Source organism: Apus apus, chromosome 4, assembly GCF_020740795.1.
Source record: "Apus apus isolate bApuApu2 chromosome 4, bApuApu2.pri.cur, whole genome shotgun sequence".
In the NCBI taxonomy this organism is placed as follows: Eukaryota; Metazoa; Chordata; class Aves; order Apodiformes; family Apodidae; genus Apus; species Apus apus.
In genome coordinates, this window is record NC_067285.1 from 60,945,472 (window position 1) to 60,959,079 (window position 13,608).

General features: G+C 38.8%; 1 protein-coding gene across 1 annotated transcript in view; it reads right to left on the bottom strand.

The window, feature by feature from the left end:
• Positions 1–1,817: 1,817 nt before the first annotated feature.
• The window catches only part of ENPEP (glutamyl aminopeptidase), a 36,671-nt gene continuing 24,880 nt past the window's right edge, over positions 1,818–13,608 (bottom strand). Inside the window, exons 11-20 of the mRNA XM_051619017.1 lie at positions 9,889–9,968; positions 8,059–8,186; positions 7,891–7,946; positions 6,905–7,055; positions 6,166–6,239; positions 5,967–6,068; positions 5,687–5,857; positions 3,606–3,746; positions 2,701–2,779; positions 1,818–2,471 (exon numbers count right to left, since the gene is read on the bottom strand). Of these exons, the coding sequence (XP_051474977.1) occupies positions 2,322–2,471; positions 2,701–2,779; positions 3,606–3,746; positions 5,687–5,857; positions 5,967–6,068; positions 6,166–6,239; positions 6,905–7,055; positions 7,891–7,946; positions 8,059–8,186; positions 9,889–9,968 (1,132 nt within the window). The 3' untranslated portion in view covers positions 1,818–2,321. The remainder of the gene's footprint in view (positions 2,472–2,700; positions 2,780–3,605; positions 3,747–5,686; positions 5,858–5,966; positions 6,069–6,165; positions 6,240–6,904; positions 7,056–7,890; positions 7,947–8,058; positions 8,187–9,888; positions 9,969–13,608) is intronic.

Consider the following 13,608-nt stretch of genomic DNA (forward strand, 5'->3'; position numbering starts at 1 on the left):
TTCCTAAACAGAGGAAGAATCAAGTGACAGTTGGCAATTGCTTGTTTCACTACTTTAAATCCCCTTCTCTCCTCCATTCACTCAGGGTCACAAGCCCAGTAGCTGTTCAAGCTTGTCCATGGCATCTTGCTCTCTCTTTGCCTCAGTGGTATTTTTCAGTTGCTATATCATTCCAGCCATATAGAAAATCTTCATTGTTTAAGTTTTCCTTGATGAAGGCCTACTACTATTGCTAACAATTTTGGCAAGTCCTCTGCCACTCAGTGGTAGTGGGGGCTACTTGTAGCAAAGGATAGAAATCTCTAACTATTTAATCATGTATCATTCCCATAGTACCCATACCTCAGACTTTTCTTCCTATGGCAAATTGTGGCAGAAGCATATGAATAGTTAGAGGATTAGTTTTTTTCTGCCAAATGTCATTAAATATTCTTTGAAAGGGGAAAAGAATGAGCTCTGTGCTTGAATACCTTCATATTTGTGTTGCATCATTGCATGGCCAGCTGTAGTTAAAAGCTGTCAATTAAAACATACAGCGCTGGCAGTGCAAAGAAAATTTTTCTGACCTGATCATAGTCTTGTATAGTCACAGTGATAGAACACACAGTCAGTATTACAGTGCAGTGCTGTCAAACCAGTTCATGACCCTGAAACCAAGAGAGCTTTTGTTTGCCTTCTGCTCCTTCATTCATCAAAAGTTTGAATCCTGAAGACAAGTTGATATGTGTCCTACTGTGCAGGGAGCTGCTGCTCAAGGACAGCTAACTCCCCATGTGCTGAGCTGCTGGTGGTTTGGGTGTGGACAGCGGCTTCGCTTACACTTCCAAGTGTGATTCTGACCAAGAAGAAAAACTGGAAGAAATTGCCTGGCCCTTTGTCTTCTCCTTTACCTTAAGAAGCAGCTGGTACCTGTAGCAAGTTGTAACTACTGTTAGTCAAAATTCTGTCATATTTTATTTGCATGAGGCAAAATGACTGATACTTTCCTTTGACAGGACAACTGGCTTGGTCACCAGATCTGCCTGGGCTTGTCACTGCTATTTGGGTATCTAGGGAGAGTCCCAAAACAGTACCAGCCCTGAATCTCCTGGGGGAGTGGGGTAAAGTTTTTCAATCAGGGACTATATAAGCTTCTCTTGAGTCCTCTGTACTGTAGCAAGGCCCAGAGGCAGACAGAGCCTGTACCCCAGGATTTCTGTACAGTAGAGCCATCTCCTCAACATCAGTATCTTTCCCTTTGAATAGCATTGCAGGATGAAGGGAAGTGCTTTTCCATGCTTCTGTCCTCCCATCTCTCTGCAGTTTCCCAACAGTTGTGCCTAATCTTTCCCTGAGCTACCTACTGTGAGATGCTCCATGGTCCTGCTCCCAGGGCATCCACGTAGGGACCAGTCTAACTGGTTCCCTTCTGCAGTGCTTTTCTGCTCAGGAGACAAATGAGAAGACAAGGAGGATGGGGCTGATGCTCACGTCTGCTGCCTGTACAGTGTCAGGACACAGTACATTGTAGGTGGGCGGTAGAGAGAGCAGTCCTGCTGCCTTCTGCAGCATCACAGCAGCAGAAGGGCATGGGGCAGAGAGTTGTTTCTTTGCTGCCTGCGCTTCTGCAGTAAACTGAATAACAGCAGTGGGACTCACCTACCCCCTCTGCCTGAATTTGCCATTTTAAAAGTTTTTTCTCAGAGGAGATAAAAGTATTTCCCGCACTCAAAAGTCACTGAAACAGTATGTACAGCATAGGTGGGCTATGTAACAGATGCTTTTCTGTATGCCAGGCAGTTTTACCACTTTATTAGGAGGAGACTGAGAGTTGCAGGTAGATTTTTAAATTTTATTTTTCCCTAAGAAAAGAGACAGTGAGTAGGGGATGATTTTCAGACAATGTTAACATTACTGTTTAATTCCCTTTCCTTCAGAAGAAAGCTCCTATGTGGTGTACTTGGAAAGAAATCCCTGAGTGTAGTAGATACACTTCATGAGAACCAAGAAACAGCTTTTCAGTGTGGTATGCAGAAGGAGTGAGACCAGTTTGATGAGCCTAGTTCTGCCATCGCTTCTGCCTTCAGTAACTGTGAACATTTGTACTGTTCAGGCAAACTAATCTCTCAAAATATAAAGCTATTCCTGCACACAAGTGCTGGCAGGATCTAGGATCAGCAACTGCACAAACATTGCTCTGGTAGTGGTCTCTTGAGTGTTTATAGAAAAAATATTAGGCCATGGTCCTCTAAGGTACCTAGGTGAGAAATCCACGTTGCTAAATACCTCTGATGATCTGAGTGCCCAGAATGAGTGTGTGGTATTTTTAACAAAGTAAGACTTTAGGAGCCTGGCCATGTTTCTAGCCACCTTCGTATTTCCTCCTTGTTTGCTTTTAGCCATTCAATATTGTTCTTCACCTGCTCAACTGACTGACTTCTGGGTGATTCTCCTGCCCCAGCATTAGGATATTTCTCAAAGAAGTTTTCCATCTGGAAAAGAGAGAGAAAAATAATTCACATGAAGCAAGTAAAGCTGCTATTGGGCAAGTAGCAAGTAATTGCTACTTTGCAATTTTGACTAGCTCAAGCTAGTAGCCCTGGGATAATTTTACAGTAATCCATAATTGCTTTATACATGTAGAGGATAAAAGTCAAGTTTCCTAGCTAATTGATTGTTAAATATATTGACTTAAACCCAAGAAAACTGCTATCACCATACCTGCCAAAGCTGGAGCTCAGTGTTGAAGGTTTGAGTAATAGTTACTATTCGACCAAGGTATCTGTCATTGATAGTGAATCTAGAAAAAAAGTTTAATCAATAATGTTTGATGCAAAACCATTAAAAAAGTAAAGGCACAAGTAATTACCTGAAACTTAAACTTCTAACTGCTGCAATAAAACAGATGCATTCAGATTTCAGCAGTTTTGGAAATACTTGAAAAATTGTACTCCTGTACAATATCTTTGCTGTTCTCAAATACGTTTACTAATGGAGTGATCTCTTCTGGGAGATTATATATATATATTTTTTTTTTAATTAATGACTTATTATGTCATGTTGGAAATTATGTGTATTGCTGCTCAAGAACACAAATGCTATTCACTTCACAGCTCTAGGCTTCTGGGTGTGCTTTGCTTCTGTGCTCTCACTAAGCTCTAAGAAAGGAGAAGGAAGGAGAAAGAAGTCTCAAATAGGGAGAAGCAAAGCTAAAAGGTTTGCTTTTCTTCCACTGCTCATATGTATACCTGCTGCTTGCTGTTACCCCTAGAAGGAACTGAAAATAATTCTATGCACTGTCTTCTTGTTATGAAGTCAATGGAAAGAGTAGACACATGACTGACTCCTTTCCATGCAATAACCAGATTTCCATGACCTTGGTAGAACTTTCTATACTTTTAAATCAGCATTTATTGGTAGCAGTCATTTAGGGAAAGAATGGTCTTCAAGTTAGCAGCAAGATACTTTTTCACAGCAGATGGATATAATTGTGTTGAATATGCTTTCAATTTTCATTGTAAAAAGGCCAGTGATTATAACTATGTAGTGAAAATATAGACAGTTATGGCATTTTAAACGTTAAACAGGTGGATGTAGACCTGATTTTTCCAAGTTCATTAGTGTACCTGTCAACTAAGAACTGCCAGTTAAGTCGTATCCAGTCCCAGGCCATCGTTTTCCCATAGGTGTTATATGAGATATATCTCAGGACTGTGAACACGTCTTGGCTTTTGATGAGGCTGGTGTTGTAAATATATCCCAGATACCTAAGGGAAATGCCAGAAGAATCAGTGAGAGTCTTTAGGGAAAGACCATGGAAAGCAAATAACAAGTTAACACTCTCAGTGACTGATGATTATGTGAAATAACGTAATGCTAATATCTGTATTTCTCAACTATTTGGCACTACAATCTACAGCCCATTTCCAAGCAGGAGTATTATTTTAGTGTACAGAATTTTAAAGGTGGAATACACTGATCTAAAACAAAAGTGTCTGTTGAAACTGTGTCAAGATATACTTGTATTGAAATTGAAGCAGTTAGTCATCTCTTTAGAAAATAAGTAAGATCTATGTCTCAAAGTTACTTGAAAACATCAGAACCCCATTATTATTCCTATATTTTGATCAAGTAGTGAAAACAAGATTGGATTGGTCAGCAGTCCATCCTGTTTGGATACCCAAGTGCCAAAAAAATAGTAGTCTAGGCTACGAAGATCTTATAGGGACCATGAGTATGCACACAGATGGCTCGCTCTTGCTGAAATCTGTGCTTTGTGTTCTGAAAACCCTTACTCACATAAAATCAAAGTTCAGTTGGGCATAGCATGCCTGCAAGTGCTGTAGTTATACTTCCAGTTACAGCACAAATTGTTTTGACTGACAGAGTGGAGGGATCCCTCAGCATGCACATTAGCAGGGAGAGGAATAGCATGAGTAACAGCAGCAGCTGCAGAAGAACACCCTTAAACTGTTACGTGCTGGGATGAAGGATTGTCTTCTTTTTTCCTATGTGTAAGGGACATTTTTCTCAATTTGTTTGCTCTTTTCCCCTTCCTTGTTATTTTAATAGTAAATTAAAAGAGAAGTTCTCCCTGCTTTGGGGGGGGGGGATTTTTTATTTTCTGCAAATACAGGTTTATCTAGCTAATTAATAAATGTCCTAATCATGTCTGCAATTGGTTATTTAATGGCTTCAGACTGTGGCTGTTGTGGTCATGAGAATTTAGAAGGACAGCTGTCTCCTACAGTTATTTTAATTATGCTAACTTTTATATTTACTCTTCCTGAACCTCCTTTACTTCCTTGTTTCATCTGATTTAAACCTGGAACTCTGCCAGGCAGAGGCTTCTTCATCTTGCGATATTTTGATAGCATTCCAACAAAGTAATGAATGGCCCTGGTGAAGATGTTTGCCTGCATCTCTGTGACATGCTAAAACTACATGCAAAGTTATCAGAAAAGCTCAAAGGAGCTGGTGTGTCTATGCAGAACAGCAGCCTGGGGAGATGCTTGCCTAGACTGACAGCTGGACCAGCCTGGGGTAGTATCGAGGCTACTCATCACTGTCATGGTGGCAGGGATATATAATTTCTGGTTCTAGCTCAAGTGCCTCTGCAGAGCACTTCAGGGAGCATTGCAACTTCACACGGATGCCTTCATAGGACTGTTAGTAACAATTGCTCAAAGTTGTTTCCCTAATTTTGGCAATTTAGAAGGTAGATATCCAGTCTAAGCAAATTCCCCCTGTAGCCAGTGGAGAGTGACTGGCAACACCCAAAAGCAATTATTCCACTTGATTTTAAATCCCTTTCCTGGTCTGGGATTAACGGTGCTCTGAAGGTCCTGCCCTTCCTTCCTCTCTTCACTGATTGTAGAGGAAACACAGAAGGCTAATTTTCTCCTGACACTTAACTATTAGGCAGCTAAAATTATACAGGGTGAAGGTAATGTTGGAAGAGCTGAAGGCTGTTGATTGTGTGCAGAAACTACCATGTGTTCAATATCTTTGCACTAAAGGAGCAAGGCTTTTTTGCTGCTAGTACAATCTTAGATTGGATGTTAGATAACTGGTCTTGAAAATGTGTTGCAGTCCTCATGCTATAATCTGACAAAAATGACAGCAGCAGGAGAGAGGAGAGGGGAATGAGCAAATGGTGACCAGTTGCTTCTGTAGGGAAAGAAACATCTTTGAGTGTTTCAATCACCTGTCCAAAAGGGTGATGTTCTTCACTGATGCCAGACCATACAGCAGCTTTTCCTTTTCTTGCGCTAATGAAGTTTCTTGGTATTTATTGAACATGTAATTCCATGATGACTCATCGCCTGAGCTCTGCATCCCATAGCGATATACTAGGAGTCGGAGATTTGCAGGAATACTAAAATAAAGAAACAGATAGTCAATATTCTTCCTGCTTTCCTGCTTGACATCTGTGACCAAGTCACATGCTGGGTTCTTCACCAGCCATGAAAGCCATGAACCCTCACGTTTTTCCTTGTAGCCATTCCTTGAATTCTTGAGAAGCACTTTTCAAACATTCTGCCTCATTCATACTGCAGGCAAAGTCTAGAACAGATGCACGAAGAAGCCTTTAAAAGAGAGGAAAAAAGATATTTTCTTACTGCTCAGCATTCTTTGCAGACATCAATAATATGAGAAAGAAAAAAAAAAAAAAGTTTATTTAACCTCTGCAAATGGCTTCCAGAATCATTCCACTGCAGTTCATCCACAATGGCTTTTACCAGGTAGCGAAAATATTCCTGAGGTAGAAAAAGGGTGTTGGTTGCTTGTGTAGATTTCTTTAAATAATAATATGTTTGCATTTATAGTTTCTAGTCCCTGTTTTTTTCCCAGAACTACAACATGCCAAGTGTGAATGCTTGCAATATGGATGTGCAGATAGGGCAAAGGCAACCTGCTTCTTTCCAACCTTGTCTGTGCTCCCAGATGGAGGTTGGGGTACAGAAAGGACACACTGCCACAACTGTTTTCCAAAGATAAAATCAAGTTCAGGACATAATTTAGTAACCATTAAATCACATTCAGCATGTTAGGTTGACTAACAAACCTGCTCACTGCCACATTGAGATATAGGCGTCCTTTGTGCTAAGGACAGGTGTCAGAGATTTTGCTGCCCTATACATTCTTCATTATTGGATGCAGGACTGCCTTGACTAACAAATATCTGTCCTGTGAGTTATGGTGATGGATTATAAGAAAATCAGGCATAATATCTTTCCCCCAAGTAATCCAGGTAATTGAGACATCAGTACTAAGCAGATTTCAGCACTTTTTATAAGAGTACAGTTAAAAAAAAAAAAAAGTAAATACGGATTGCTCAGCAACATTGAAAATCTTTTGAACTTCAATATTATTGCTGTCTGATCCAGTGGTCCCCTGAAGGAATGTTTTTTTGCGTCATCACCTGAAACCGGAGATAGAGATTTGTATCATCTTGAAGCATGTCTGTAAGGTAAGTTACAGATGATATAACTCTCTGCCAAGGTAAATAGTCTCTTTCATTTCTTAGGTACTTTGTGAGGTTCAGGAGAACAGAGTAATTAATGAGTCCAGCTCTGTGAAAGGAGAAAATATAACTTCTGTTACTCTAATGAATTTGAAGAACTTGCTTCTTTAAAGATATTAGAACACTGTTTCACTGTTTTCGTTCAACAGTTTGAAATAATTAATTTTGGGAGGGGGAAAATTGTCTGGAATGTAACTTGGGAGGTTTTTTCCAAAGAGACCACTGAGGATTACTGTCAGTCAACACCCAAGTGCAGGGGCTCTCACTGCTGTGAGGAGGCTGCTAACATTGTGCAGCAGCCCAGTATGCCCGGAAGTGGGTAAACCTCAGCTGACCGCATTAACTCCTGTCCCACAACAAGGAATTACTAGTTCTGGAGACAACCTGAAAGGCTGAGGAGAGTAAGACCTAAAGGCTGTCACAGAAGGTCACCTCAAGTTTATCTGTCATCATGGTTGGGTACAAGAGTTAGAAGTTTCCAAGCAAGTTTCTATACAAGATAGCTGAAGTGGTAACTTCCGAATGCCATGCTATGCATTGTAGGCATGCCTTTGATTTTCTGGATACCTTACTTCTTCTGGAACGCACCTACCATTGTTACTTACATGGAAAAAATGCCCCTTTCTAAATCCTGTCCAATTACAGCCCTCTTTTTTCTGCCACTGAACTGAAGGGAAGCGTTTCTCTTGACTGCATTGGTACTGCAATTTGCCAATGTACACTTGAATTTGCCCCTTTTGGAGGACAACACAAGCCAATACACAATTAAGACTCAAAACCAATTCAGAAATTTTCTTTCAACCACCTGAGTTGCATTAATTATAATTAATAGGCAATGGAAAGTGAAGAACTTATATTGAAATCTCTGCAGGGAATTTGTTTACCTTGCTAGAGAAAAGGCATCATCCAAAATCCCTGCACGGTCAGCAGCTGAAAAATCCTGCATGAAAAGAATAAAAGAGTGATCAAAAATATATAGATTGTGTGCAGAAAATAAAGCCTCTACAAACCTCTTTAAGAGACCCACCAGACAAGTTTGTCATGACACTCACTTCATGGTTGCGGACCAGAAGACTGATTAACCTGTCCCAGTTTTGGCTATCATAGTTCACACGATAGAATCCAACGTGGTCTGGATTAATGTTTGCAAAAGAATCAGGAGGCTTTGCTATCATAATACCTGCAAAACAAACAAACAAACAGGGATCAGTTTGTGCATCTTGCATGACACAGAACTCACTGGGGATTCTTTGATGCCAAAAGTAATATTTGGTTTTAATGAATATCAAAATAAGATACAAATAATAACTTTATTTAGGTTTTGTTTTGGTTTTTGGTTTTGTTTTGGATTTTTTTGTTTGTTTTTTTGTTTGTTTGTTTGTTTGTTTTTTAAATGGCCAGGAGTAAAGATAAATTGTTATAGACTTTGATGAATGCCAGCACTTTCATAGAATAGTGAATTGTGATAATTAGTTGGACCAGCTGGTTTGTTAAATTTAAAATGGAGAACATTGTAGCTAAGGTAAGGATGGTGAAAATTAATGCCGTTGTATAAAGTAAAAATATTGCAAAGAAACAGTTCTTGCGAATATGTATTTTAAAAGGTTTTTCACCCTGCTGATTACTCTTAGTTTTAAATTTCTCATATTTTATCCTCTGTTTATTCCATTTTTCAGTTTATTTCAGCTAACATTTTAAGGGTTTCCTTCCCTGTACTGTTTCCGCATATGTTGCTATAGAGAAAGGAATTACAAAATAGTCTGAGATTTTACTCAAGCACTCATGTTTAAGGAATTTCCCATTTAAAATGAATCACTGAAAAATGTTCCTTTCTCAGAAGTTTTACTGGGTCCAGTTGGTGCTGGTAGTTATGAAATTTTATGAAATTATATCAAGTTTTTCTGTTGCCCATTGAAAGCAGTGGTCTGTAGTTTCAGAGTGGCTGGATTTAAAAGCAGTTTCCATTTGGATGACCCATACAAAGTATTTCAAAAGACAGTTTGTTGCTACAGTTGCAGTTTGTCTGACTAGCCAAGATTTTTACAGATGTAAAAGTAAGCATCTAATCATGCCTTTGCAGACTTTGCCAAGTTAATAGCTATGTTCATCCTATCATAATGTCACATGGAATTTAGAGAAGGAAAATTTCTTTGTGTTATCGTTTACTTGTATATTGACATAAGACATTTTGGTTTGCATGGATACTAAAAGCAACTAGGTTAAAAAAAAAAAAAAAACAGAACAAAAGACAAATTACATTTTGAGTAGGTAACAGTCAAACTAGTACAAGAAGAGAAGAGCTGAAATTCCAATGTGTGATGAAATTAAAAAACTCAAAAAATCCGTAATTTTTTTTCTTTTTCATCCCATTTTTGGCCATTAGAGTTATAGAATGAGAAATTCAGATTTGACTGCATAAAAGAAAAATAATAAAAAATACCCATGTATTTCTTCATTCCTGAAATCAGCATTAGAGAACATGTTTGATAACTTGTAGCTCTTTATTGGGACTCAGATTTCCAGTTTACCATGCCACAGATGGGTTCATCAGCCTCCAATTTTAACTTTTTTCTTAGATTCCACAAAGGGCAGATCTAAGTCCCATTGTCTAAGCCCATTTTAATGAAGTGTATGCTTAGATGCTTCCTTGAATAGGGCTGGATTTAAACATGTGCTTATGCACTTTACTGAATTGGGCCTAAATTGACATTGTGTGTCAATCATTTTATTGCAGAAATTAATACTAACTTCAGCACAACTAAGCTGTGTGTGGGTTCCCAGATATGAAAACTGAAAAGCATGAAAGTTAATTCTGTATTTTATTTCTTGTTAAGGACATTGAAAAGCTTTATCCATTCATTTCCCTTAAAAGAGAAGTTTACCTGCAGAATCTGATGAGTTGTAGAATGTATAATTTGTCAAATTCCCAAGTCTCCATTTCACTGGTATATTCCACTTGTAACTGAAATTATTTGAAGGGAAGGAGAATCAAATTACTTTTGAAACCAAATGCTAAAAATAAAACACCAATGTGTTTTTTTATTTTCTTTAATGCTTACGTCTTTTTTATGAAACCTACTGTGTGCTTAGGTACATGTACATTTACAAAATATCCCTTGTAACAGAACACAACGTTGTACCATTACTTTTCAGTGTTGTAAAGATGTTTCTGTGCTACGATACTCTATTCAAGCAACAAAATATCAGCCACTGGTGTGGTAGGATTCTGGCAGTTATATTCCCTGAAAGGCAAAATTCCCTGAAGTTTCTGAGCATGTTCATGCTCTAAAGATGGGGAATAGCAATAGCTCCTCTTACTCCTTTGTATGTGTCAATAGTTCTCAAAATGTATCTGGTGGACTGAGCAAGGGAGTGGAGTAAGATTTTGACCAGTGTCCAAAGTTGATATATTAGGCATGTTAAAATGGTGCTGTGTTAATTATGTGCCTAAAGTTAAGTCTGAAGACTGCACAATTTATCTGGGCTTTTTTTGTTTGTTTCTTTTGAAAAATCAGTGGAACTGCTAGGCTCATGTCCTTCTGAATGCAATCTGCACCTCTTGGTGATTCCATGTGCTGGAGAGGGTAATAATTACTCATAATCAGAGAGAGATCACATTAATTAATTTCCATTGTGCTATACTGTGGAGCTTATGGCCGCTGCTCTGGAATATGCTGCCCTGCTAAACAGTATCTTCATGTCATCTCAGGTAATAATATAGCAGGGTACAAAGCAATTTAGTAAAAGATGTTTTTATGTGGATGGTCGGTGTCAGTGTTGATGTGTCTAGAGCTTTGTGCAGACACCAGTTAATCTTTGCAATACTGACCTAAGTGGTTAAGTATTATGAAAACTTTTTTACAGATGGAAAAACTGAAAGAGCTTAAACAACCACTGTGATACAGTCAGTAGGACCTCTTGCCTTTTCAAGCCTATCTTCCTTCTTCAAGACAACTCTATTTCCTCCCATTATAAAGCACTGGAAGCCAAATGTAACCTTACCTCTTCCACTTCAATTCCTTGAATACCTTCAGTGGGTAGGTGCAGGCTCCTCAGTCTGGGGCATGCCCAGGATGAAGCTGAGCATTTGGGCTGAAAGGGAGCCACAGCACAGCCTAACCAAGGTGGTGACCAGGCAGTTAGGGAAGCAGGGTGGGAGAGGATGCTGTGAGTATACCTGCACTGCCCCCTGCATAAGGCTGTTAAAATTATTAAGCTCTTCTGAGCAGGCAGCTGCTGTTCCATGTTAGCACATTACAGTCCATCCCAGGGAGATTTTTATTCCATCCTAAATTCCCTGATGACAAGTGGTACAGGAACACCTGAGTCCTGAATTAAGTCAGTGGTCATTAATTTACAGAAAACACCAAAATGAAGGCTATGGTATCTCCTGCTGCCTCCAGGAAGAAAGATCAGCTATTGTGTTGCATCTTCTAAACAAAAATATCTTACCAGATGTAAACACCTCTAGATTTTTCTAGTTATTTTTTCTGGCTTACTGGCACGGAATTTAGAGAGGTTATTTTTTGGCCAGAAGTCCCAGTATTGTGTTTCCCCAAGGGAAAGCCTATAAAAGATACATTAAAAAAAATAATGCTGGTTTTGTAAATGCATCTAATGAGTGGGATTTTATTTCGTTTTCTTTATATGCTCCTGAGATTATGTACATAAATACTTTTCCTGAGCATAAGATACAATAGTTGTGTCCTTTTAACTGTGCGTATTGAGAATATGTTCCTGACATGCTATGCTGTAGCTACATATTTGCCCAGCAGTACTATTTTAAGAGCTCAAGTTTTTAAACTTCTATTTCTTATTAGTTTCACATGCAGAAGAAGACTCTTTCAAGCCAAACAAACTAGAAACAAGCACACAGCTCAGAAGACTACCCCTGCAGGGTTCAGGGAGTAAAGCATACACAAGGCCTAGAGTTGTGACTGCTTAAATCAAAAACCTGCATCTGGACATGTAATAGGTCAGGCTTATCGGGGGTGGGATCCCTTCAGGAGATTACTCATCCCCATCTGTGAGACTGGAATGAGGTATTCATTTCCAGTGGGTTGACTTTTAAGCAAGGGAGTAAGTCTGTCTCAGGATAGATGATATTGGCATTATGGTAGGGATTTCTGCATTTTATTTTAAAGTAATTTATAAAAACTACACATTCAGAAACAAATTACCCTCTCACTTTGTGAATAGAATCGTAGAATCATAGAATCATTAAGGTTGGAAGGGACCTTAAAGATCATCAAGATTCAGTCACCCTGCCATGAGCAGGGAACCCTACCACTAGATCAGGTTGCACAAAACCTCATCCAAAATGGCCTTAAAATAGCTGTGGCAGCACACAGCTCAGCTTCTTGAGAGGTTAAAGTAGAAACAGTGCTGGGATTTCTACCCAAGAAATGACAAATGGCAATGTATTGTAAATCTTGGAAGTCAAGCAAAAAGAAGATTCCTGAGTATGCTGCCTCAGAGCATAGTGCAATAAATAACAGTTTTTAATGGAAAGAAGTATTTTTGCCTGAATAGCTTGTAGCACCACTCTTCAGATGACACAGTGCTGTAATTTGCATCTAGAATGGCTTCAAAAGCCTGCACGCTTTTCTGCTTATGTTGGGAAACATACAGCGTTGCAGATACGTGGGTAATTATCTCATGGCATCTCTCCTGATCCAAAACTGCCAATACCATGAGCCTTCTCATTCATCAAACTTTTTCTTTTTAATGAAATAAAGTGGCCACAACTGCTTCTTCATTTTCTCCTTGTTCTTGCTCTTTGTATTAAAATAACTAGTAGAAGCTAGTGGAAAATTGTATTTGGGTAGATTTAGTTCTAGTTCATAAAGGCATGTTTTACTGGTTTAGTTGCACTGGACTAGTTCAAGGAAAGAAACCTTCCTAATATGCGTGAAGTTGAATCTGTTTCTCAGAAATATTAGCAGAGTTCTGTTGACTTGGGGCTGGCTAAGAATATACACAATGCCAGCTCTGAGCACTTATTCAGCTGGTTAATATGATGATGCAGCTGAGCTGCTTTTCTGTACAGGTCCACTAACCCAAAGGTAGGGTTTATCTCCCATTAGGTTAGTAATCTGTTAATTAACAGGTATTCTCCTGTGTGCTATCCCATCTGTCTTGAATAGAGTAGATGAATGTCTGCAGCTGACTGTCTGGCCACATAAGAGCCCAAGATGGCTAATTTTGACTAGATAACTATCTTTCAGATGGATAAAATCAAGCAATACCGACCTAAGTTAAGTACGAAAAAATAGCTCTTGATGAGGATTAATAACATTTATACATGACTAGCTGTTTCATAATAATTCATGGTTTTAAGACATGTAGAGAAGACCCTGTGATGTATTATAGATCCTATACCATGTAGGAAAAGGAATATATAATAATGGTATAAAGTTTCTGGATCATGGTATCTGATTCTGGCCAGAATCAATTTCATGTCAGTGTTTCTTAGTGTAGCAAATTGTAATTTGCAGTGGTTGAACAGATTACTTCAGTGATCACCTGAGGTGTTTTCAGAATCATAAGATCTTCTGAGACACCCCATGCAATTTTACTTGGCTGTTTGAAAATGAAACCCT